This window comes from Monopterus albus, unplaced genomic scaffold (assembly GCF_001952655.1).
Source record: "Monopterus albus unplaced genomic scaffold, M_albus_1.0 scaffold396.1, whole genome shotgun sequence".
NCBI classification, from domain to species: Eukaryota; Metazoa; Chordata; class Actinopteri; order Synbranchiformes; family Synbranchidae; genus Monopterus; species Monopterus albus.
In genome coordinates this window covers 185,726-209,002 of record NW_018128276.1, presented here as the reverse complement: position 1 = coordinate 209,002, position 23,277 = coordinate 185,726, and the positions used below count along the sequence as shown (strand labels likewise).

Genomic DNA, 23,277 nt, shown 5'->3' with positions numbered 1-23,277 from the left:
TAAGAAAAAATGTCAATAAAAAGTCCAAACTTGAAGTAGTTCAAGTTTCACAGTGAATGTTCAGGAGTGACTGACCTTTCCAGCAAAGAAGTCAAATATCCCACTGCTTTTCTGTGCTCCGTCTGACTTACAGTTTATTGTTTCAAATATCCCACTGCTTTTCTGTGCTCTGTCTGACTCTTACAGTTTATCGTCCCTTGTCTCTGTTAGTTCAGTCCATAATCTAGTGAATCAGTCCTGTGTCACAGGCTGCAACATGCTGAGGTTAGAGAGGGAGGCAGAGGTGTGTCTTTCCTTCAAATTCTCTGAAGCGCTTGCTATTCTTCTCCATATATGAGCATCCTGTGGAATGTATCTCAAGTATCTATGCTATAACACTGTATGCACATATTTTTAAAACAAACATCCTGTGGAATGTATCTCAAGTATCTGTGCTATAACGCTGTATGCACATATTTCTAAAACAACCAAACATGCACTCTTCTTTTAACATGTCCCAGTGTCCTGAATCAAAATGTGTATCCATATGTCCTGAGGCGCTTTTCACTTTTTGAGTAAACTGTTGCATAATGGAAAAGAACAAAGGAGTAGAGGTGATTCAGATGCTTGCACAAGCTCCCCTAGCTGTCTCTTGGATGCTGGGCACACAAGCACAAACACGCATACACACACACGTAAAGGTTCACAATCACTAGTTGGTACAAGTCTCTGACACTGACAGGAATGCTGGTTTTCTTAAAAAGTTGAGAAATGAGCGAACACCCAAAGCTGAAGTGTTGTTTTTTTTTTACCTTTGGGGAAAGTTTTTACTACGTGTGTTTGTTCAGTGATGTCACTCGTGTAGTTTACACACTGGAGATGGATAGACAACTTTATATGATAGTTATCTGTGATCTGTTCATCACTGAGCAGCTGACATGGAAAAGCCAGAGTCCAGTGAATTTTCTCAAGGAAATTTGTAAAAATCCAAACAAACACAGAGGCTTAAAGGAGAACTTCACTAATTTTACACATAAACAGGCGCTTTCAGACCAGACAGTTCTAAGGACTTAGCTCTAGGGACTATCCTACTTGGGAGCTCAAGAACTGCACTCCGTTCAAAATATTTTTAGCTTGAAGTGTAAATCCTCTACTTAGCTAGGACCTCATGTCTTTGTGGGATGCACATTTCAACATGGAAACAAAGAATGGTGTGATTCTCTAGCATCAGTCCAAGAACAAGTCTGTTAAGTCATTACATACAGTAAACTATATGACAAAATGTGCCACCACTACAGAACAAAAACCTGGTGATGTATAATACAGTCAAGATACAAAACATTTCCTGTTGATAGCGTGGTTATCTGTCCTCTGACTGTTGAGGATGGCTGCAGTAAAACCGTTCTGCTTTTCACCACATGATGGCGACGTGTCCACGAGAATCATTTCTTCTGTTGACGCCCAGCTTCCCCTGGCAAACTTAACATTCCTCCTGAGCCGCACTTATCCATCACCTTGCACCAGTCCTTAAAACAATTTACTTGAAAGTCAATTGCAATTCAGCTCTACCCCCTAATTTCCACCCAAATTCTACACTTGATCTGTGTGTGAACTACTGAGAATGTGTTTTTCAAGTTCACGTTCAACTAGTTACAGCAGGATTAATTTGAAACTAAAACTTTACTCTGACATTTTGGCAAACAAAGACCTCAGGATTCCCACATGAGGACTGTTTATGCTAACTTTAAGCCAAATCTGAAAGCACACCATTTTCTCTCCGTTGAGGCCTTCTGCCATTATTCACCCAAAGATGTTTTGAAGTCAGTGGATGAATCTGGAAAGAGATATCAGATAAAACAGATGATGGAATTAACATCTATTATCTGTCAGGCCACTTTGTGATTTGAAATATTAATTATTAAGTCAGTGCAGCAGCACATTACTGTTTGGTTAATTGGTAGCAGTTATGAGCTGCAGTCAACAGACTATTTGACTCATGTTCAGTTCTCCAAAAAAGAAAAACACTATTATGTGTTTTCTTCTTTGCAGTTAGAGTATCCTCCGCTTTTCGCTAGTCCCTCATAAGTTTCTCGTTCACTCCAAACTTTCTTTCTGCTGCTCGATTACCGTTTTCGGCTGCATATTTCACTACTTGCAGCTTGTAATCTGCAGAATATGATTTTCTTTTGGGGGGCATTTGTGGTCAGTCTTTCTCAGTTGTCTTTATAAGTTGATGTTTACATTTTCAGTGGTACAGTAGTGATAGGCGCGTAGATACTGGCACACAAGCCGAGAGCGCCCTCTCGCAGCTGTCAGTGTGAAAATAACGAACATGTGAAATTTCAATCTACGGTAATATTTAAAAAAAAAACATACATAAGTCGCTCCGGAGTATACGTCGCAGGACCAGCCAAACCATGAAAAAAGTGCGACTTATAGTCCGGAAAATACGGTAAATGTCAACTACAAAATTGTGAATTTGACTGTACTGAACTGGAGTGTAGGTGATGATGAAGAGCTGAAGGTTTAACTGACTGAGGTTTGGGAAATTAACCTGGACCGTGATGCTGTGATGTTGCGGTCAACCGACAGAAGAGGACAAGAAGGTTTCACATTTAAGATCTTTATAAGGAGTGTTTGAAAACATTAAGTGGACGCAAGTTGGATTTTGGACTTTGCCAGGTTAGGCCGTGTTTGTATTAGCTCTGCTTCAAACAAGAGTTACTGCCTCACAGTTGTATGCCTCAACTCAAGCTACAATTTCTATGTATGTCTTAATTTTCCAAATAGTTTTCCAGATTTGTAAACTTCTGTATTATAAACTTTTCTGCAGAGATTTATGGTCCAGCTTTAAAACTAGCCTTCCCGGGTCATATCTCATCTTCTTTTTGGTGCATATCTGCAGCCCCATGGGTTGTTCTAAGTATGAAGGCCAGGATATGTTTGAAACATGCCAGACTATTCGAAGTTTTGTCCAACCATGCATAAAGGGAAAGGGCTTATACTTATTCCAAATGGCCACACTGAATCTAAGTTGAAAAACCTGCTGTCACAAAGACTCAAATTTGAATTAATCAGTGAAACAAATGTGCATGTTTCACTCTACTCAGAGGTATTTATGGTGTTTATGGTGCACATGGTGTTAGATTGTCAGTTTCAAAATGTTGCAAAATTTGTCAGCTGGAGCAACCCCAGTGCCACGGTCAGAAAGGTTTAAGAGTTTAATGATCCAACAGTTACTTTGTTTGGTGCATACATGAACTTCTAAGCTTAACAGCAAACTAAATGAACCTTCAGCCATTACACAGTCTCCAAACCAAACTGGTGGGTATGACTGTGGTTCAGTGGGTAGAGCAGTCGTCTACCAAACGGAGGGGAGGAGGTTTGAATCACGGTGCCTGTAGTCCACATGTCAAAGTGTTCTTGGGCAAGACACTGAACCCCCAAGTTGCCCCCGATGGTTAGAGCCATCGGTATGAGTTGGCGCCGCAGATGGCTGCCTCAGTTCTGTACTGGAAATAAATTCACTGTGTGTAACATACTTGGCCAAATAAAGGTAATTAACTCTTGTTCAATTCATTTTTAGCCACTGAAATAAAACAGTTTGAAATACAGCTACTGGCTACCAGTAGTGCCAATGTGGGATTTTGTGATGGTGATGAAGGGTTTATCAAGTCTAGATTCGGGCCTCAAAAAGTCTTGCGTCAGTCCTGCTGGTAGCACTTTTTTCCTCTCCCCACCCAGACTGCAACATCTTGAGCTCAGTCCAGGATCCAAGGCCTGCCCACATGTCCCCAAGAGAATGACAGGGAGAGTGAAACAAGCCCCCAGTTAAACTCCAGTATAACACATATGCTTAATGATTGTGAGAACCGGAGGAGGACGAGGAAAGAGGACAGAGGGGAGGAGGAATCCTGAGGCAGAAAGAGCCAGAGAGAGTGTGTTTATTTAAGTTTTTCGTCTCCTGACTCAGACAGAGAGCAGACTACAGTGGATAATGAGAAACAGATCTTTGGTGGAGAGGAAGGAGGGAGGGACAACTAGGGTTTGGTGGTGGGGAGAAGAGAGGAAGGAGGAGTGGGGTAATAAAAAGAAGAAAGGGGGAGGAGAGGGAAGAGTGACAGCCATGTGTGCATGTGTGTGTGTGTGGGGGGCTCTTTTTCATTGCTACAGGAAATAGGCCCTCTGACAGTATGTGCACTCACTGACAGTTAACATCAGCCCCCTGCAGCCGGCCTACAATGGCAAGATATGGAACATTTGAATCCTAATATTTTGGGCTTAGCAGGTTTTTATGATGAAGCTGACATGGACGTAAACCAAATCTTAGAAGGAAAAGAGGCACATCGGTGTATTAAGCAAATGTGAAGTGACTGTGGCTAAGAGAAACCACCAGAGTGAGTGAGTGAGGAGGGGGGAGATGAGGGAGGCTGGCGGCTGGGCAGGGGTGATTCATGACTGACAGGCACAAGGTCCTATGGGGAATGAGCAACGGACCAACTGGAGCTGGGAAACCCACCCAAAGGCAATTAAGGGTAAAGGACGACAAAAATATTTGATAAACTTTTTTCCTCTTTCTGTCTTGAACGGGGAAAAGAAGGACGAGCTAGAGAGGATGGCGATGGAGCTAGAATGAAAGCCTGTATCTGGGAAGTATGTTTCGGAGAAGACAGTTAAATATCCTGAGCAAAGATTTGATCTGGACCGCAAGACATTAAATCTGAAGAACATCCGAACAAGAAAGAGCGTGGAAAAGTGGCCGGAGTTAAGCGGAATCCTTCCAAGAGGAGGAATATTTGCGCAATGAGGCGCACGTAGAGGAAAGCCAAAGTTTTGGGGATACCTCCGTAAAACTGTTTCTGAAGCGCATCAAGGGCGTTAAATTCGCTGTATCCGACGCTGTATCACTACATCTGTATCCTGTCCTTGCTGCCGGAGGGCGATGGGGGCCGCGCCGGGCTCGGGCTGGGAGGAGGGCGAATTCGAGTTCAAGTTGGTGTTTGAGGAGGACCCGCCGCAGCGACAGAGTCAGGGGCCATCCCCGGTGCGCACAGCCGGACTGGAGAGCTCCGTTCCAGGGGATGAGAGTGAGGGCTCCCTGTTGCACCTGGACTCCCCCAGCAGCAGCAGCCTGGGTTAGCCTTACTTCTTTTGGATATTTGATTGCGTTAAGTAAAGGGACACATTAGATAGAGGAGGTCTAAGTGACCTGGCAGTGACGACTTCTCTGTGAGTGTGTGTGTGTGTGTATGCGGGTGTACCGTGCATGTGCTGCATAAGGGCCCGCAGTGGTGCGTTTTCGTGCCTCTTTCTGTAAGCATGTGAGCACGAGTATACTTTTTATTGTGTTTGTTCTGTGTGGTATGCATCCGAGTGTGTGTGTGCATATTCCTGTTTAGCGCATGTGCGTGTGTTCATTTGCATGTTTGTGCATATGTGCGTGCAGCCCCAGACTCAATGTGTTTCTAATCAGCTGTGCGTGTGAGCAGAGTTAACAGCTGCCATCTGGGAAGTAACTTCAACCTCTGTGTACTAAACACGCACCACATACAGCCACCCCCCTTTCACCTACCCTCAGTCTCCCCCATTTTTCACTTTAACACACACACACACCTCATATCCACTCTCTCATTTGTTTCCCGCCTACACTGGCATACAGTTGTATTACCACACCCAAGGCATGAAAGTAAACTGCAGGAGAACTAGAGAGTAGTCCTTCACTGTTGCTATTCAGACCATATACTTTCACGGAAGCTGGTTAGCGACTTGCCTTACTTAGCTCTCTTGACACTTTGGTGTCACTCCTGGTGTTCACATTTATGTCGCCAGCTCTCAGTGTCTGTTGGTATAACATGCAAACCAGTGTGACACAACTTATTTTGACATGACCTCTTAAAACAATCTAGTATCGACTCGCCACCTCTGCTCATTAGTTGCAGACTCTACAAGCTGTGACCATTTCAGCCGAACAGTGATGTACTTTTATTTGTTTGATTAACTTTTAGCTGGCTGAGAGGTAAAAGGCAGGACTGTAGGCTACTGATCCCACTTGTTCTCTGATACCAATACCTGAACTCAGCGCTCTGCTGATGCCGAGTCAACCTCAATTTAGGCGAAAAAGTAATGTATTATGATAGATCTGTTGGATTTGAAAGGAAGTCACAAGCTGTCAGGTAAACTTTGGTAGTAATAAACTGCTGGTCTGCACATAACTTGTTTAAAAGGCCTGAAGAGGTCGACTGAATTCTGTCTTTTACCCATATGTGAATAGACTGGAATATTTTTCAAATTTTGCATGCCCCACAGCGATGAGCTCCACATTTTTGTCTTCCACATGTCTTCAAATCACCTAGGTTGCAGAATAAAGTATAACAGTCTATTTGATTGGAGAGACTTTTCTGTTGAGTAAAGAAGAAAAGTGATGCCGACTGCTCTGCTGATTTACAAATATTTAGATGATCCTGTCAGAAACTGTTATAGGAAGAGAGACTGAAGAGGTAAAATTCACTATCAATGTGCAAGAAAAATTCTAAACAAGAATAAGAATAAAAGCAAGGATTGGAGAGATGTCTGAAAAATAAACAGCAGCAATACGTCTTTTCGGTTTCCTAGCTTGTTTTACATCTCACAACTTCTCAGATAGGTTATTTTACAGTAGCATCTCTAATTCCACTATAGTGCCCAGTAGTGCCATGTGGAGATCTGGTTCATGAACTCAGATTCATCTTACATCCCTATATGGAAGCTGGGAACTGCTGATCTTAACATCACTTGTTTGAGGTTAAGTTCAGGACATAATAAAGTACTACAGTATATTTGGTCTGTTAGACTTTAGCTTTATTGTGTTAGGTAAATTTTGGTGTCTCATAAACTGCTCTGCTGGTCTGTACGCAAACATCTTAATCAGTTTCATGAGGGCAATCCACCATCAGAAGAGTCGCCTCAGCAGTGCAGCTTTAATCACTTGGAAATATTATTGTTGCCAGGAAACATTTGAAGGAATTGTTCACCTCAAGTCTTAATTTGTTGGCAGTTGCTGTTGTGTCTTAGCGTTGCCAAAGAATTGCCTCTATGGCCCATCGCCACTGCAGCTCAAAACGATCAGTCGGAGCCTTGCTCATTACAGGGTAACTACCGTTTGGCTCCGTGTGGAGGCCGACCACATCTGGGGAAATGTTGTGTTGAGGGCTGTGGCCTTGAGGGGGTCACATCGTCATGTGGATGGTTGTTCAATGGAGTCCAAGATGTTTTGTACAGAATGGTTCCTGCCTTTTTTTTAAGAATATGTAGAAAATCTCCAAGTCATTATTTCAAAATTAACAGCAGAGTTGGGTTTGTGATTCTTAGTGAGGTTGGATTTGGATCAGTGAGCCAAAAGTAAACTTCATGATATGGTTAGAATTCCCACTTCACTCTATGTTACTGTAATACATAGAAAGCATGCAGTGAAACAGCTGGAGGGCATTTACTAAAGTGTTGCCATAAGACTGCAGAACAATGTGTAATATTAAACTAAAATCTAATTTATTTTAATATTTGTTTTCTTATGTGTTTATATATCAGGATAAGGTGATTGAGATGTATCATATGTTGCAGTATAGTTTCAACAAATGCATCCACTCAGTTTTAATCTGATAATCACTTGTAATATTTCTGAGCAGATTTAAGAAGTTATTACTGAATAAAATGTTCTGGCTTGCCACAAAAGCGTCCTCATGCTTATGTGCTAAGATAAATTACAATATACAATTACAAAAAATGTAGATAGGTCATTGAAATATTATTTAATTTAAAGGAATAATTCAACATTTTATGAAATTCATTTTATTCTATTTTAGCTGAGAGTTAAATGAGAAGCTTGATATGTGTTCAGTAAATATGAAGCTATTTACTGTACAGGTGTGAAAGTAGTTTATAATGAAAGTGACCATAAATGCTGTATGAAGACACTTCATGGGGAAAGGTTCTGCATGCATTTTCCATATGGCAACAATTAAAGTGCAGTCAGATGAGGAAGCTTGATGATTAATGAATCTACCGCTGCTACTAATACTTTTGGCTGTTCCCGTTAGGGGTGGCCACAGCAAATCCACCGTTCGTATATATGCATTTGGCACGTGTTTTACGCCGGATGCCCTTCCTGACACAACCCAAATTAGGATATATATATATATTTATTGATGATTAATGAATGATGTGACAATAAAAAAATGAATTGTTACCACAAGTTCTGTTTACAATGTTTTGATTGACATCCAATGATGCCAGATGTTAAAAAACTGTAGATTTTCAGAGTGAACTGTCATTGTGTGGTTATGAAAAGATTAATGAGAGATCTGCAAAACCCACAATGTGACACAGTAAACTTTTTTTTTTTTACATAAAAGCAGCTAGAAAATAAATAGTTGCCACGTGGAAGTGAAGTGGTGAATATTGGAAAATGAACAAGCTGTGCACGCTTCCTTAGAAGTATTTGATTATCAGCATTTTTTAGCAAGTTAGACCAACTTTTGTCCAAAGCTGTGATGCAGGAGCATGTTGTGGATGCTCTCACGTGCATTCAGTCTTCACAGTGTTTGGCACCTCATTTTCTAACATTCACTCTGATAATTATTTCAGTTACAGACAACCACCTGGCTGCCAGTCATGCAGGACACACAATCAGCATCCCCAGTCTGCCAGCCTCGGCCAATCAGCGGGCTGGGATGCATTCTCCACCTCCAAGAAGGGCCCCTGTCAGGGAGTTCAGCGGGACCTATGAGAGCCTGCCTGCACGCTCTGTACAGGTGAGACAACCTGTTAACAGTCCTGCTACTTTATACTTGGACAGTTTCAACCTAAAGCATTTAGGAACCATTCTGCATCTTTTGCATATTTTAGCAAATTAATTGAAAACCACAATGGGGTGAGCGTAGCTGTGGGTCCTGCACTCACCATCGACTTGTAGTTTGTGTTTTTCACTTGTTGATCAGTTGCTTTTAAAGCAATTCTTTAATTTAATTCTCTGCGTTTGAAAAAGTGAAAAAAGTGTCTATTACAATTTCCCCGACATTTACAGTGGTTTTCACTGGTTGTGTTGTCTGATCAGCAGCCCAAATCTAAATGTTTCTAGTGATATGAAACAGATCCTTACATTTGAGATGTCTGTCTACTGAGAGACAAAGCAAAGAAAATGAAGCATCTTCTCTCCAGGTGTCAGAGTCTCGTGTGGTCGAGTGTCCTAGCATCCAGATAACCACCATCTCACCTGAAGATGACCCAGCACCTCCCATCTCCAGCTACTGGGAAATGGGCAGTGGTGGTGGGTGGGACCGAGAGCGCCTCTATCTACCCCTGCTGGACCCTTTTACCTACCGCGACAGATGCCCTGGCTCCCTCAGCCCCAGTCCTGCATCCAGCCCCTCCTCCCGTGGCTGGCTCAGCCCTGCCTCCAGCTGTGACTCACTGTTAGTGGAGGAGGAAGAGCTCAACGAGGCCACCAACAGTTCAGGGCTCTCGCCGTCATCGAGGCCCACCTCTCCTGGTGGTAAAAAGCGCAGAAACTCCCCCCTGGCTTCTCCCTGTACCTCTCGGAGGGGCAGTTACTCAGAGGAACTGCAGGGATGCAGTCTGGAAGGTGGAGACTCCACCCATCAATCACAAACTCTGCCCAACAGCTGTGACATCAGTATCCCACAGAAAACCAGGAAGACGTCATTAGAACAGGTAAAGACGCTGGTTTGGTGTAGTGGTAGAACATTTTATGAAATTTGGATTTGTCTGCAGTGGTGAATCTAACTTTTTATCTTCCAGGTGTCTCCCAGGGAGGCAGATCAGGAGCAGGCACCAGGCCACAGCACCCCCTGCCCACTGCCAGAGACCCAGCAGACCAGGAGAGAGCCCCCCTCTCTGGGCATGGACTACCTCTCTGTGCCTCCTACTCTGGCCTGGGGCAGAACACGAGCCAGCGCCCACAGCCCTCTGTTCAGGCAAAGATATACATAAACAAAGTTAAATCCTACACATGGGGATGTTTTAAATCCAGAATGCTCAGTTTATGAAAAGGGTTTTCCTTTGCCTGTTCATGTTAACCATTATTCCAATGAAAGTGAATCATCGACCTGCTCCTCTGTGTTGCATTGCAGATGTTATTTAACATTTAACCAAGTCCCATCTTGTGATTTATCAGGCAAGATTTGCAGTAGGTCATTGTGGTTGTACTGTATCTGCCCTTGAAAGAAATGGACTGGATTCACCCATGTTTAATTAAAAAAACAAAGAAGAAGAAGAAAAGATGTCTTGCCAGACCAAGACTAAAACCAAATGAACTTTTTATGGTAATAAAACAGTAGATGTGGATGCGACGTGATTAGCACCTTACACAACAAATGTATATACACTAACTGAAAATACAATTTAACAGTACCAGTAAACACAAAGGTCTAGATTCACAATAGGAATGTAAATATAGAAGTGCATTTAATGAACCAAATGACAAAAAAATAACACAAACGTTGTTTTTTTCACTCACTGTGTACTGCGTTTCAAAGTGTTTTGCACCTGTCATGTTGGCATGTGTGAATTATATGTAAATGTCATGACTTGGCCTGCGGAATATTTATTCACTGGCATCTGCTGTGCGTCTTCACTCAGTCGTGTGATCTGTTCCCTGTCTAATGATTTTCTGTTCACATGTACCTACAGACCTAATGCTCTACCACCACTGGACTGGCCGCTGCCACCCCAGTTTGACCAGTATGAGCTGCGCATTGAGGTGCAGCCCCGTCCACACCACAGAGCCCACTATGAGACAGAAGGGAGCAGAGGAGCTGTCAAGGCTGCACCGACAGGACATCCTGTTGTTAAGGTGAAAAACAGATTCACACAGCACCTGAAAGATGGAATCACATTTTTACAACAATATAGATTTGTCAGAAGAAACATCCTTTGAAATATGAAATTGCTTAAACAACATGATTATTTTGAAATCTTTGCCTACACTGAATGTAATTTCTGATCAAGCACAGGTAAAAATTTAGTTTTGTGTTTATAGTACCCAAACATAGTCTTATTGTGGGACACACGTTGTGGCTCACTGCTGGTGGCCTCATCACAGTTCAATCCCACCGCTCACGCTGTGTCTGTCTGTACGCTCTCTCTGCAGGTTTTCGTTGGAACGGCTGACGACAGATCGATCAGGCCACATCCTTTCTACCAGATACACAGGTGCCCGTCTGTATTTCTATTTAAAATCAAACTTATTTCAGAGCATCCCTTCATTCATAAATTACAACTCAACCTCTTGCATCTTGGGATATCTATAGGATGTCTGGGATATCAGCATCATATAAATTTATAGTTTCCTTACTGAACTTCATCTATTTGTTGTTTTTATTAATTGAAATACAGTATGGATGCTTTTGGTGCACACTGTATGCATGTGACTATAACAACAAATATGAAATACAGTCAATAAAAATAGTATTACATGATATTTAATATAATATACAAGCTTCTGGCTGCAGCTGTGCAGCCATATCAGATATTTCTGTCAAATTAATATAATAAATTGATGCCCTCACATTTTCCCTGACCCCAAGTTAAGAAGCTTCTTTTCTCTGTTCAACAATCCAGAACTCTTCAGTTTACAGTGATATATAACATTCGAGTAGCTGTACACAGCAAATAGTTAGCATTAGTTTACTGTATATGTGCTAGAGCATGCACTTTATGTATATCCAGTCTATCGCAGGACTGGGATTCAGTGTAAAAACTGTAACCAGACAGCTGTTGGATTCAGATGTTTCTCCTTCCTCAGGGTGACAGGGAAAATGGTGGGTACTGCCAGTCATGAGAGCGTTCAGGCGGGGACTAAAGTGCTGGACATCCCCCTCAGCCCTGAAAATAATATGACTGCACTGTGAGTAGAAGATTAAATGTTTCCTCTACATGCCCAGAGAACAAGGAATGTATTTATTTGTTTGTTTTGCATGCAGTTTCAAGGATATCTGAAAGTTTGAGATGAAGAGTAATGCTTTTTTTTAACTGAACCAGTGAGGAATATGTTGTTGAAGAATGTGACCAAGAGACACTAAACTAAAGACAAGGTGGAAAATAATCACATTTTATCATGCACTGTACTTGGGTTGTTTTATAGTTTTTACTCTGCTCTACTCTATAGTTTTTACTCAACAGCTGTAAGTGTAAAAAAGCATCAGAACTGTGTTTTTATTCTTTCACATTAATTATACACAACCCCTCAGATTTATAACACCCCGACCCCTAGGTTGAGTAGACTAAACTGCACAACTATACATAAAACAGTAAAACCAGCTCCACCTTGACGAGCTACAGCAAGACCATAGACTGTTTATAAAAATGGACAGTGCGTCACCACATCTTCCCACTGTGCAAAAATGAAACCAAAATTTTGGCAATACATGGTCGGCCATCTTGTGTTTGTGGTGCTTTTTGGAACCAGATTCTGCCCATCAGACCATCAATCAAAGCTGTCAATCATCTAAAATACTCCCCTTTTGACTTTGAATTCTTTGTTTGGCTCACTAACATGGAGGGAGTGGGGTTTATGACCTGTACTGCAACCAGCCACCAGGGGGCATTTGACTTGTGTTGGCTTCATTTCTGGGAGCTGTCATGTCTCCATCTTCATATACAGCCTATGGCTTATGCACTCGTGCATCAGTATTAAGACTCTAATGAAGTTCTGTATAATGATACATCAGGGGATGCTTTGCTTTTACTTTTTATACTTCAAGTACACAACATTTTACTGATAATACTTTTGTACTTTTACCTAAGTAAAAGAACTGTATACTTTTTTCACCCTTGCTGTTAAGTTCCATTTAGTAATGTACCGGACCCCTACCCAGCAACTATGCATTTCACTTGCAGACATTAGTGTGTAGTTGTAGGCACATGAAGCAGGGTTCTGCAGAAACATGTGGGCACACTTTCCCAAGATAAAGTTATAGTTTGATAAAAAATCTTTTGTGTTGTAGCATCGACTGTGCAGGGATTCTGAAGCTGAGGAACTCAGACATCGAGCTTAGAAAAGGAGAAACAGACGTTGGAAGGAAGAACACGCGTGTCCGTTTGGTGTTTCGTACCCACCTCCCTCTGGCGCCCCCCGTAGCCCCGGCTGGCCGGGTCCTGGCTCTACAGGTCACTTCGCTGCCCATCGAATGCTGTGAGTTGCTGTTTAATGGAGACTAGATTGTAATGAGAAGGCACATTCACACATTTACCTGAGCAAGATGTTAAAGACACTATGTAAGATTTGTAGTGTGCATTGACACTTGGAGGTGCCACAGGTGAACGTTTTCATATTATAGTCAGTAAAGCTGCAACTAAGAATTGTTTTCATTATCAATAAAGCCTATAAGATGTCAGAAAATAAAGAACAATACCTGCCCTAAAGCCTGAGCTGATGTCCCCAAATAGCTTGTTTTGTCCAAATCTCAGTTTCAGAAAACAAAAATTATTAATTTACAGTCATAAGTAAAAGAAAAAATTTCTAATTAGGAACTGTTTGGTATTTTTGTTTGAAAAATCACATTGATGATTAATTCATTACCAAAATAGATGTGTTCGATCAATCTACTAATCAATTCATCAACTAATTGTTGCTGCTCCACTACATATATTGGCTTTAAATTAGGAGCTGTTAAGTGCCGTTCGCTCGAACGAGAAAGAGGCGGACCCAGGTAGCCGACTTCGATGCAAGCAGTGATTTATTATGTACAGTGATGATGAGAGTAACAATACACAGAGGGAAATAGTGTGTAGTCCTGTAGATGAGTAGTAGCCGGGTGTTTGACCACAGCAGGAGGCGAGGAGATGGAGAGCTGGGCCGAGCTGCGTAGGCTGGGTCACTCCTGGGCTGGTCGGTGGTGATGGTGGCTACTGAAGGTAGAGACAGAGAGATGATGGCAATAGTGGAACAGATAGGCGACTGTGCATTGACCTGCCTGGGAGGAGAGAGTGGAACCACGGTCCAGAGGAACAGTCCATGGGGGGAACACAAAACAGTAGCTGGCTAGGGGATAAATACATACAAGACAACAAAAGAGCACAGAGGAAAAAATGGCCTAGAGATGAGAACGAACTGGCAAGTGACTGAGGAGTGAAACCGGGTAATATAGTGAGCAACCTAATCAAGTGCAGCTGGTGATAAGGGAGTGAGGAACAGGTGAACGTGATTAGTGTTAATGGGCAAGAGACAGTAGGAAAGGTGAGGGAGGCCAGAGCGGCCGAGCAAACCTGACAGGAGCACTGTTACTGGTACTGTTTACTTTTCTCCTTGCCTCAGCCCAGCGTTCGGCCCAGGAGCTGCCCGTCATCGAGTCTGTCAGTCTCACTTCCTGCTCTGTGGAGGGCGGAGAGGAGCTCCTGCTGAGTGGCACCAACTTCCTGCCAATCTCCAGAGTCTTTTTCATGGAGCGCGGGACAGGTGAATGTCCACAGAGGGCACAAAAAAGTGTAGATGATTTCTGATCTTCTGTATTTTTTGTTATTTTCCTGAGTTTCTGACTAAAGGGTAACCAATGTGCAGCAAGAAAATAGTAGTGGTAATGTGAGTAAGGATGCTGCTGGAGAAAATCTTTTTTGCTGCACAAGATATTTAAATTAGAAACTCAGCCTTTTTAGCTTTAAATTTATGTCAGTAATGCAATAACTCAGTTGCATTCAGTTTAGAGGACTTGGGGCTTTTGTTCTTTTCATTTTTATATTTTGTATTTTGTGTCTCAGTGTAAATTGATAGCTCAATACAGTGACTGTTCTATAAAGGCTGTGTAACATACAGCACACTGCATTGCAATACTCAGCAAGCTTTCCCTCTGTCACACAGACCGTCAGTGCAAAAAATAGCAGGAAGGATAACAGTTGTTCTGCCTATTTTTAACTTGTGCATGAGTGAGTTTTTATAAATAAGCAAGTGATGTAGACTAGGAGTCAGATTTTTTTAAAAAGCACATCATGACATGGACTAGATGTAATCTGCATATGGGAAATACTGTTTTAAGCTCTGCCTTGTGACACAGCATTAATGTGCCCCAGGAGGATAGCAATGGGGTTCAAGGCTGCAGAATACACAGCATGATTGTAGATCAAATGTTAGTAGGTTTGTTGACATAAAATGATTTAAATGGTAGTGGTTTGAGAGTGCAGGAACTGGAAGATGAGTGAGGTTCACAAACAAATCATTATTTATTCTGGCACATGGGCTCTTACATGTGTATCACTGCAGTTTTTCCCAAAAAATAATCCGGTTTATTTTCAGATGAAATTAACTTTTCAGTTCGATATTAAACATTTAATGTCAGGTGCCACCTGTGTCTGTCTATGTGTGTGTGCATCCAGGTTACACTTACCTCATGTTCTTATCTATTAGATGGTAAATTGCAGTGGGAGGAGGAGGGTCACGCTAACCGTGACAACAGCAGTGAGGTAATTCAGTATGTGTGATATCAGTCTGTAAACTAATTCTGCAACAACATGAACCTTTCATCACTGATCAAGTCTCTTCTCTGTAATATGTTCTGTCCACACCTCTTATGTCTTCGTAGTGTTTATTATGTGTGAGAGTTCCCGCCTACAGCAACCTGTCCGTCAATCGGCCTGTGTCGGTCAGTCTGTATGTTTCCAATGGGAAGAGGAAAAGAAGCAGCACTCACTGCTTCAAGTATCTCCCCAGTGAGTGTCCATGCCCTCCCTGTTCACCTCTGACTCTGTCGTATCTGATGTTTCATGGTGAATTTTGTTTAGGTCTTGTGTTTAGAGCCCAGAACAGGATTGAAACTGTATTATCAGGACAGCATATATGTATTTATGCATGTGCAGTAAAACATTGTTTTTATTTGTTTCTCCTCACAGTTATGTTCAAAGAAGAGGACCCTCTGCTGCCCCGGCCCTCTGTGCCGCCCCTAGATGGGGGCACTGCATGTCCCGTGGGGGGTCAGCCCAGGGTGGACAGGGGCTTCCACATCAGAGATGACCTCATGGTGGACGATCGAGGGCTGGGCTTCCACCTGCCGCCCTACCCACTCACCTACTCCCCTCCCTGCCCCAGTGTGAGCTACCATGAGGAGTACTGCTCTAAACCTGATTCTGCGGTGGAGGAACCTGGAGGGCCCAGGACCACCTTGTCTGAGCATCACCACAATTTTGAGAACCTGGAGTTGGGGTTCACCGAGCTCCTTCCCCCTCTGTACCCCCGTGGCCCACAGCCTCCCTCCCCCTCTCCGTGGCTGGACTCACCTTACCTGTCCTCCTCACCCTCCCCTTCCCACTCGTCCTCCCTCAGCCCATTCCCTGCTGGCAGTCCCATCTCGACCTCCCCTCTGCCTCCCATTCCTAATTCCCCTTACCCCCAGTACTCTGCTTATACTCAGGAGGTGTGTCCATCCCCTCCCTCCAACCCCAGCACCTATCAGGAGGTCTGCCCAGCACCCTACTCTCATTATGATGGCTGGGACCCCCAGGGAAGGGTGCTAGAGACGGGACATGGGGAAGAGAGAGATGCCAAGATCCAGGATTGTCCCTTGGAGTTTACCAGCTCAGACTCTATGCACCACATTACCTTTGAAGAAGGTAAGTTGTATATTGATCTGAATGTGGACTCATGTAATACAGTATGTGGCTGCATTACAGATATCTCACCGCCCAGGATGTATCAATATGTCACAACTTGAGGGACAGTGAATGAGCTAGACAGCACACACATGCATATGGATCATTGTTGGGTCACTGTAGCTCTGTGTATTAGACATTTGTGTATGAGGGGACATATTTTTAATGTTGCCGTTCATGCTGCTTAATATTTTAGGATTTTCTCCTCTTTTTCCTTCGCAGTGACAGAGTTCATTGGGGAGGACATCCAGTCTTACCAGTCAGGCTCACAAATGGACAACCAGCCAAACTGAGCTCAGAGCAACTGATTACCCCCATCATTTAAATTCCCATATGCACTTGGTATTAAGATGCGTTTTTCCAGTTATATGAACGATTGGAGAGATTTAATTATCAGGACACTATTGTAATTATGACAACATGTAATTGTTATGGTTTTATAAATTGACTAATGTTTTTAACGCTTTCAATATAAATTATATGAAGTATGCTTGGATTAAATGTTTTTCTTGCAAAAAATGAATATAAACCCATGTTTGTCACCCTCTAAAACAGAAGGGACTGAAGGAGAAAGGCTTAAACCCTGTGGAAAACTAATAAGATATAGAAGATGCAGTATTTCTACAATCCCACCTAAATATGTAACTCTGTGTTTACTGAAAGTATCTCTATTTTAGGTTTGCACAACAGAAACCTCATCCACCCTGCTTAAGTCTTCATTTATCTGCTTGGTTCCTGGACAGACGGCAAAGTAATGGCGACAGGAATTAGGGTCATGTGTCATAACAAATGGCAGCAAATATTTCTTGAGTTCCTGAAAGCATGGCAGTTTAATGAAATAACATGCTGGCAGCAGCAGCAGCAGCAACAACAACAAACAAATAAAACTGTCTGTTAACACAGAACTTACTAATCAATCAATTGCCAAAAGATGATCTTATCTTAGTAAGTTCTGTGGCTGATGGAAAGATAAAGGATTTAATTTGTAAATCTGCCCTTGTGTAATCAAGATGTGACCAGGTTGTGACATTTAAAGCTGTTTGAAAGGCTTATATGAGAAATAGTTTGTTGGATCCTCCTCTAAACATAACATTTTGTTGTGAAGAACAGTGCCACCTGGGGGGACTCAGGCCCAGGACACTTAACAGTGCTAAACCAGCAGCTGCTGGAGATACAGTATGACTCTTTCTGCTCTAAACATTCACAGGTCTTATTTTCTGCTGTGTGTACTTTTTCCACTAAAAAGAGAGTAGCTTCAAGAAAGACAGACCAAAGTCTTTCATTATTATAAAACAGCAAAGGCAATAAAACACAGTGACCGAGCAGAAAGATGCTAGAGCACCATTATATGGCTTCTTGACAGTTTTATGGGTCTATATGGTTCAGCAAAACCATAAATGGGCATGTTGAGACCAAAAACATGCCTTAAAAGTAAGGGATAGATATAGTAGATGTAGAGCTTTGACCATCTTTTAACGTCCAGCTTACCGTTGGAATCCGGAGCTGTAATGTCTTCATGACATAGATTTTTCCAGTTCTAGCTCCCACTTTTCTCCCTAGCTGCAGCTGAGGAAACGTATTTACACATGGAAAGTTTATGAGGTAAAAATAATGTAATTGAAATCTCCAGCTACAAACTATTGACCAAAATACCCTGACAGTTTCATTAATTTGTTAATCTTTTAGAATATTCATTACATGTCCAAATGTATGCGGACATATGACCTTTCCTAAACCATGGGCATTATTATACTGGTCTATCAGCCTCCACTTTTCTGGGAAGTTTTCCAACAGATGTTGGAAACTGCTGGCTTCAAGAGCCTCAGGGAAGTTAGCCACTGACCTGTGTCACCCTACCTCAAAGATGCTGGATCGATTTGGGTTCAGGGCTGTATGTATCCGGCTTCGTGCGTCAAGGCATTGTCAAAGAGGAAGGGATGTTCTCCACACTGTTGCTTCAAAGTTTTAAGCACACTGTTGTAAATGTTACATTTCCTTTAAGTGAAAGTGATGACCTTAGCTTGAAAAACAGCCCCAAAACTACCAGTACCAAAAGTGCATTTATATACTGTACTTTGGCCATATCCTATAGTGTAGTTGGTAATCAAATACACACAACTTTATCTGTGATGTGATTACCTATCTAGCATACTTTCGCAGTCTATGAATAGACAAGCAAGCTCATCTTGACTCGAAACTACTAAATGACCGAGAAAAAGATTCAAGAACCAGAAAGAGTAATAAAAAAATATGCTTTATCCAGCCTGAAGACGCTCACTTGTTTCTTACATCATTGTTAACACACTCTAGGAACACGTGGTCCTCTTTCCATACGCCTTGTCACATTTCACTAGGGGGAGGTATAGTCTCAAACATCAGACAGCGAGCACCCTCCCTCAGCCTGACTGACTCATACAGGTTCACACAGCTGCCAAAAAGAGCCTTAATGGAAAGGCCTCCATTAGATGAAGATAAAGGGCGAATGCATAAACAGAAGGATCATTACATCTAAACCTCAGTCACTGGAAAGGTCGAGTCCCAAAAGACAAGCTAACTATTGGATCACTGAAGTTTAAATATGTGCTGCCTGCTGGTAATGTGACTTAATACAGTGTACAGACAGTTGTGCAATAGTTACAGCTCCTCCTCTCTTGTAATTAGTTTTAGTTTGATTCAGATTGACAGAGACTGAGCTTTACAGGCACTTACTGATAACTGATGACATTAAAGCCAAATGTCATTTCAGTTTATTATAATGTATTACAAACTATTATTTGGCATAGTTCTGGGATTAAAGACATATAAGTTTACATAAAACCTTTAACATTTAATTGTCCAAGACCTAATTCCAGTGTAAGGCCAATACTCGACTAATAATAGATTTAGTATTTGTGTTTATATTCCCATAATGCTTTTAAAAGCATAAATATTTTCTTCAGCATGTGTGGCTGTGGTGTTTTGGCTGAGAAAGATGAGTTCAGCATTGAGATATTTTAAAACATTTGTTGTATTTCTGCCTGTGTGGTGCAGGAGCACTCACATGATGCCAGTATTTGTACTGAACAACAGAGACAGAAATGGATAAAACAGACTAATCCCAATTGTTTGCCTGTTTTACTGTAGGACCGGAGAAACAGTGTTTAAAGTGGGTTTCCTTACAAATGTAGCCTAAATTTTTAAGGAAATATAAATAAATGGAATGATCATTTCCATCTACTATGTGAATATTAAAAATTGGTTTGTTCAGGTAAATCCCTGGTGGCACTCATTTTTCAGCCAGTTGCAGAAAAAGGTCACAATATGATGTAATTAAAACAGAGCATATGGCATATCTCTGTTTCATGTATTAAGTTGAGAAACACCAAACTCTTGATCATTCCACACATACATTTTCACTTCATTCTCTCTTCAGTGGATGTTTTTTGGCTTATATTGATATACCATCCTTTCCACCACAGGCAAGGGAAAAAGCTTTTCTGCGATATTTCAAAATTTGCTTATTACCAGCATTTGAACACAGTTTATATATATATATATATATACAAATTGAAATGTGCATAAAAGCACATGTATGCAAACCCACATATACACCTGGATGTCACTGCACCCAAATAAGAACTAGTCTGGCACATGACAGCCCATAAAAACACATGTCGTTTCATAAGCAGAGTAATTCTTCCCTTAAGGGAAAAAATTGACCTTTATGTGTGAAACTGGTGGGGTTCGTCTTTAAAACATGTATTGGGTAATTCTATACTGGAAACAACATATTACTGTAAGGTCAGAAGTCACAAAAGTGTTGAAATAGAATCGGAACACTGGGCAACATCCCACCTAAATGACTTCAATTGTTTCTCACAATCTGCTTTCACAGCTGTTTGCACTCAGACTGTTGGCATGCTGACAAGGACACATCAGGGTTAGGAATGGAAACACGATGCAGCATTTGAGTTCTTTCTATGGCCTCTTTCATTTGAGATTGTATCAAGCAATTGTTATGGTGATGACTAAGTCTGTGTTCTTCTTATGGGTCAGAGTTGGAAGGCCAAGAATTAATTTAGTTACCTAAGGAAAGAAGAAAGGCCACTCCCAGGAGCATTTTTCACTGTGTGCAACAGTAGCAACATTTAATGGGAGATGCCTCATGCCAGCAGAAACCGACTCTCACTGAAATTAAGTTTAAAAGAGACAAAAAGATAGGACAGTCAGTGCACGTTTTTCACTAAGAGGAAGGGGAGAAAACTAAAAGAGCTATGAGAAAACCTGGGACTCAGTAACTGATAAATTCTTTATAGCTCATGGATATTTATGAAGGTGTTCTTGTCTTGTGCACCAGGCACCATAACTCCTAACTCACCAGCAGCTGGGTGTGCTATTGAACTGGCCACAGTCCCACTCCAGAGGGTACCACCCTTCCTTAAACAGATTGTTGCATCCAAACTAGTCATTGTTACAGTCTTTCTTTGTGATCATGGATTTATTGGTGACTGAAATGTTTATGTATCCCACTCTCTAGTAGCCACCAGTAGTCAGACCTCTAAAACTGATGTGAACCAATTTGATGTCTGTCAAGGCCCTGGAGCCCTGAGATACATTCACACCCCTCTGGGTTGTCCTGAGGTCCACGGAGAGCTGGATGGAATCTGGCCGTGAAGGGAGGAGTTGGGGAGAGTAGAAAGTGTAATGAGGGATCAAGTAAACAGTAGAGCATAAATAGTGTGTGTAGATCAGATGCTAATTTATAGTCAGTTTAATTTCATAGCATAAAATAACACAGCCACACACATGCCTGTTTACCATATAGTTTTATTGAAACACCAGGTTACAATTTCCTACAATACTGATATGGTATGCATACTGGAAACACGACCGGTGAAATATAAAAAAGTTAAAGGATATAACACGAACAATATCTAGAGAGAGAGAGAGAAATATCCTTTTAGTCTCTTTCTCCGAATATTTTTTACAGCAGTACAAAACTAATGTACTCAATCGACTAATTGTGGGAACTGAGTGGTATGATGCTTTTAGGCTGGGAGACACCGAAGTTTATACACATAACATTAAGTGCACTTGAACCGCCCATAGTCTTGCCCATGTTCTGCCCACATATATATTCTTACCATATGATTGTAGCCTGCAAATACAAATGTCTCATAAAAGGAGCAAAAAGCTAGCCTAGCATTCATTTAAACATCTTAAACATCAACTATTTTTGTTCCTACTTCAAGTTCTTAATCATTTGAACCTCATAAAAATTAGTTAATAACACAACTCAAACAGCTGCACTGCGTACTACTGGAAACCAAAAAATCCAATTACATTATAAAAGTAATAAAAAAAAATATCAAAAAGGTAACTTTCTTTGAAATTTTATTGTCATTATTTTATATTTTTAGGAGTTAAAAACAATCTTTTATAACGGAAAACAAAATTAAGGCAGAGCACTGACATACACATCATGCAAAACAAATCTAACAAACACAAAAAAGCCATCATTTACTTTGAGTCTTCCTTCATTTGTCATCACAGACTATGTTTACATGTATTGGGGGTATTAGGTTGTTGCCTTGTTCAAGTCAGAAGATTCTGTTCATAGCTTACTCATATCTAGATGTCACAAACACCTCTGTAAATGAAATAATTGTGTATTTTTGGTATTACAATGGGTATTCCATTATAGTAGATTAAAAGATATTGTAAAGTCTTGGGAAGTATCAGCATGTTCCAGAGATAACATTCAAGTCTCTTATAATCACAATAAGAGTCTATTCAGGTCACTGCAGGTAATGTTTGACATTTACATGCTCCAACACATGAGCAGAAAGCCTCGGTAATTTAGGGGAATAATGTTGTATATGTAAACATAGCCACTGACCTCAACTTCTCTCTCTTCTGTCCCCCTTCTCTCTCTAAGGTCCTAAGACTGACAGTATACTTCACACAAAATCGAATTTGGCAGGTTTGCAGGTGAGGTTTGGTGCCAAAAAAGTATAAGATTTGAGTTTGATGTCCCAGGTTGGCCGGATGAATTTGCCAATGTATTTGAAAATGTTTTTGCACCCTCATACACCCTCAGTCAAAGATTGTCCAAGTTCTTTGGGGCACTTCTAATATTTCTCCTATTTTGTGCTACCAGAACCATAGCAACATCAATAAAACAGTTTACTTGTGGTACTACTCTACTGTCTGTTCCCATCATGGCCCACACATTCCTCCAGTTAGTGTGGATGCATTAAACAAAAAGGCCGGAGTTGCAGTGTGTACACTAGCTTGAACTCACAACACCTCAGCAGCGTTTGAGAACATGCCAAATTCAATTTTATTTGGATCATACTGCTGGCCTGCCACTCCTTCTCTTCCCTCAAGCACTGACAAACACCAGGCGAGTGGAGTAGATCAGGTCAGCCAGGTAGAGGATGAAGTTGACAGCAGTAAGCACAGCCACTGCCATGTACTTATCCCAATTACACAACCCTGCGTTGTAACAAGAAGATGGCCTGTCTTTGGTTCCACCGTGCTTGGGATCAAAGTTGAAGATGGGCCAGATGATGGTCGCTGACAGATAGAGGACCACAGCCAGTAGGGCGTAGGCTGACAGGAAGCGAGCAAATGGGAAGGGGAGGCAGGCGGCATACATTTTCACTTCATTCTCTCTTCAGTGGATGT

General features: G+C 41.6%; 2 protein-coding genes across 2 annotated transcripts; both read left to right on the top strand.

Moving 5' to 3' along the window:
* The first annotated feature begins 4,526 nt into the window (after positions 1–4,526).
* On the top strand, positions 4,527–10,909 carry LOC109951558 (nuclear factor of activated T-cells, cytoplasmic 4-like). The gene is made up of 5 exons (XM_020586129.1): positions 4,527–5,114; positions 8,599–8,765; positions 9,172–9,684; positions 9,772–9,947; positions 10,663–10,909. The coding sequence occupies exons 1-5, from the start codon at positions 4,922–4,924 to the stop codon at positions 10,907–10,909; spliced, it is 1,296 nt and encodes a 431-aa protein (XP_020441785.1). The 5' UTR covers positions 4,527–4,921.
* Positions 10,910–11,114: 205 nt separating this feature from the next.
* Positions 11,115–17,235, top strand: LOC109951555 (nuclear factor of activated T-cells, cytoplasmic 4-like). The gene is made up of 8 exons (XM_020586125.1): positions 11,115–11,184; positions 11,777–11,878; positions 12,978–13,165; positions 14,288–14,428; positions 15,371–15,426; positions 15,546–15,672; positions 15,853–16,569; positions 16,831–17,235. The coding sequence occupies exons 2-8, from the start codon at positions 11,790–11,792 to the stop codon at positions 16,899–16,901; spliced, it is 1,389 nt and encodes a 462-aa protein (XP_020441781.1). The 5' UTR covers positions 11,115–11,184; positions 11,777–11,789; the 3' UTR covers positions 16,902–17,235.
* Positions 17,236–23,277: the final 6,042 nt, after the last annotated feature.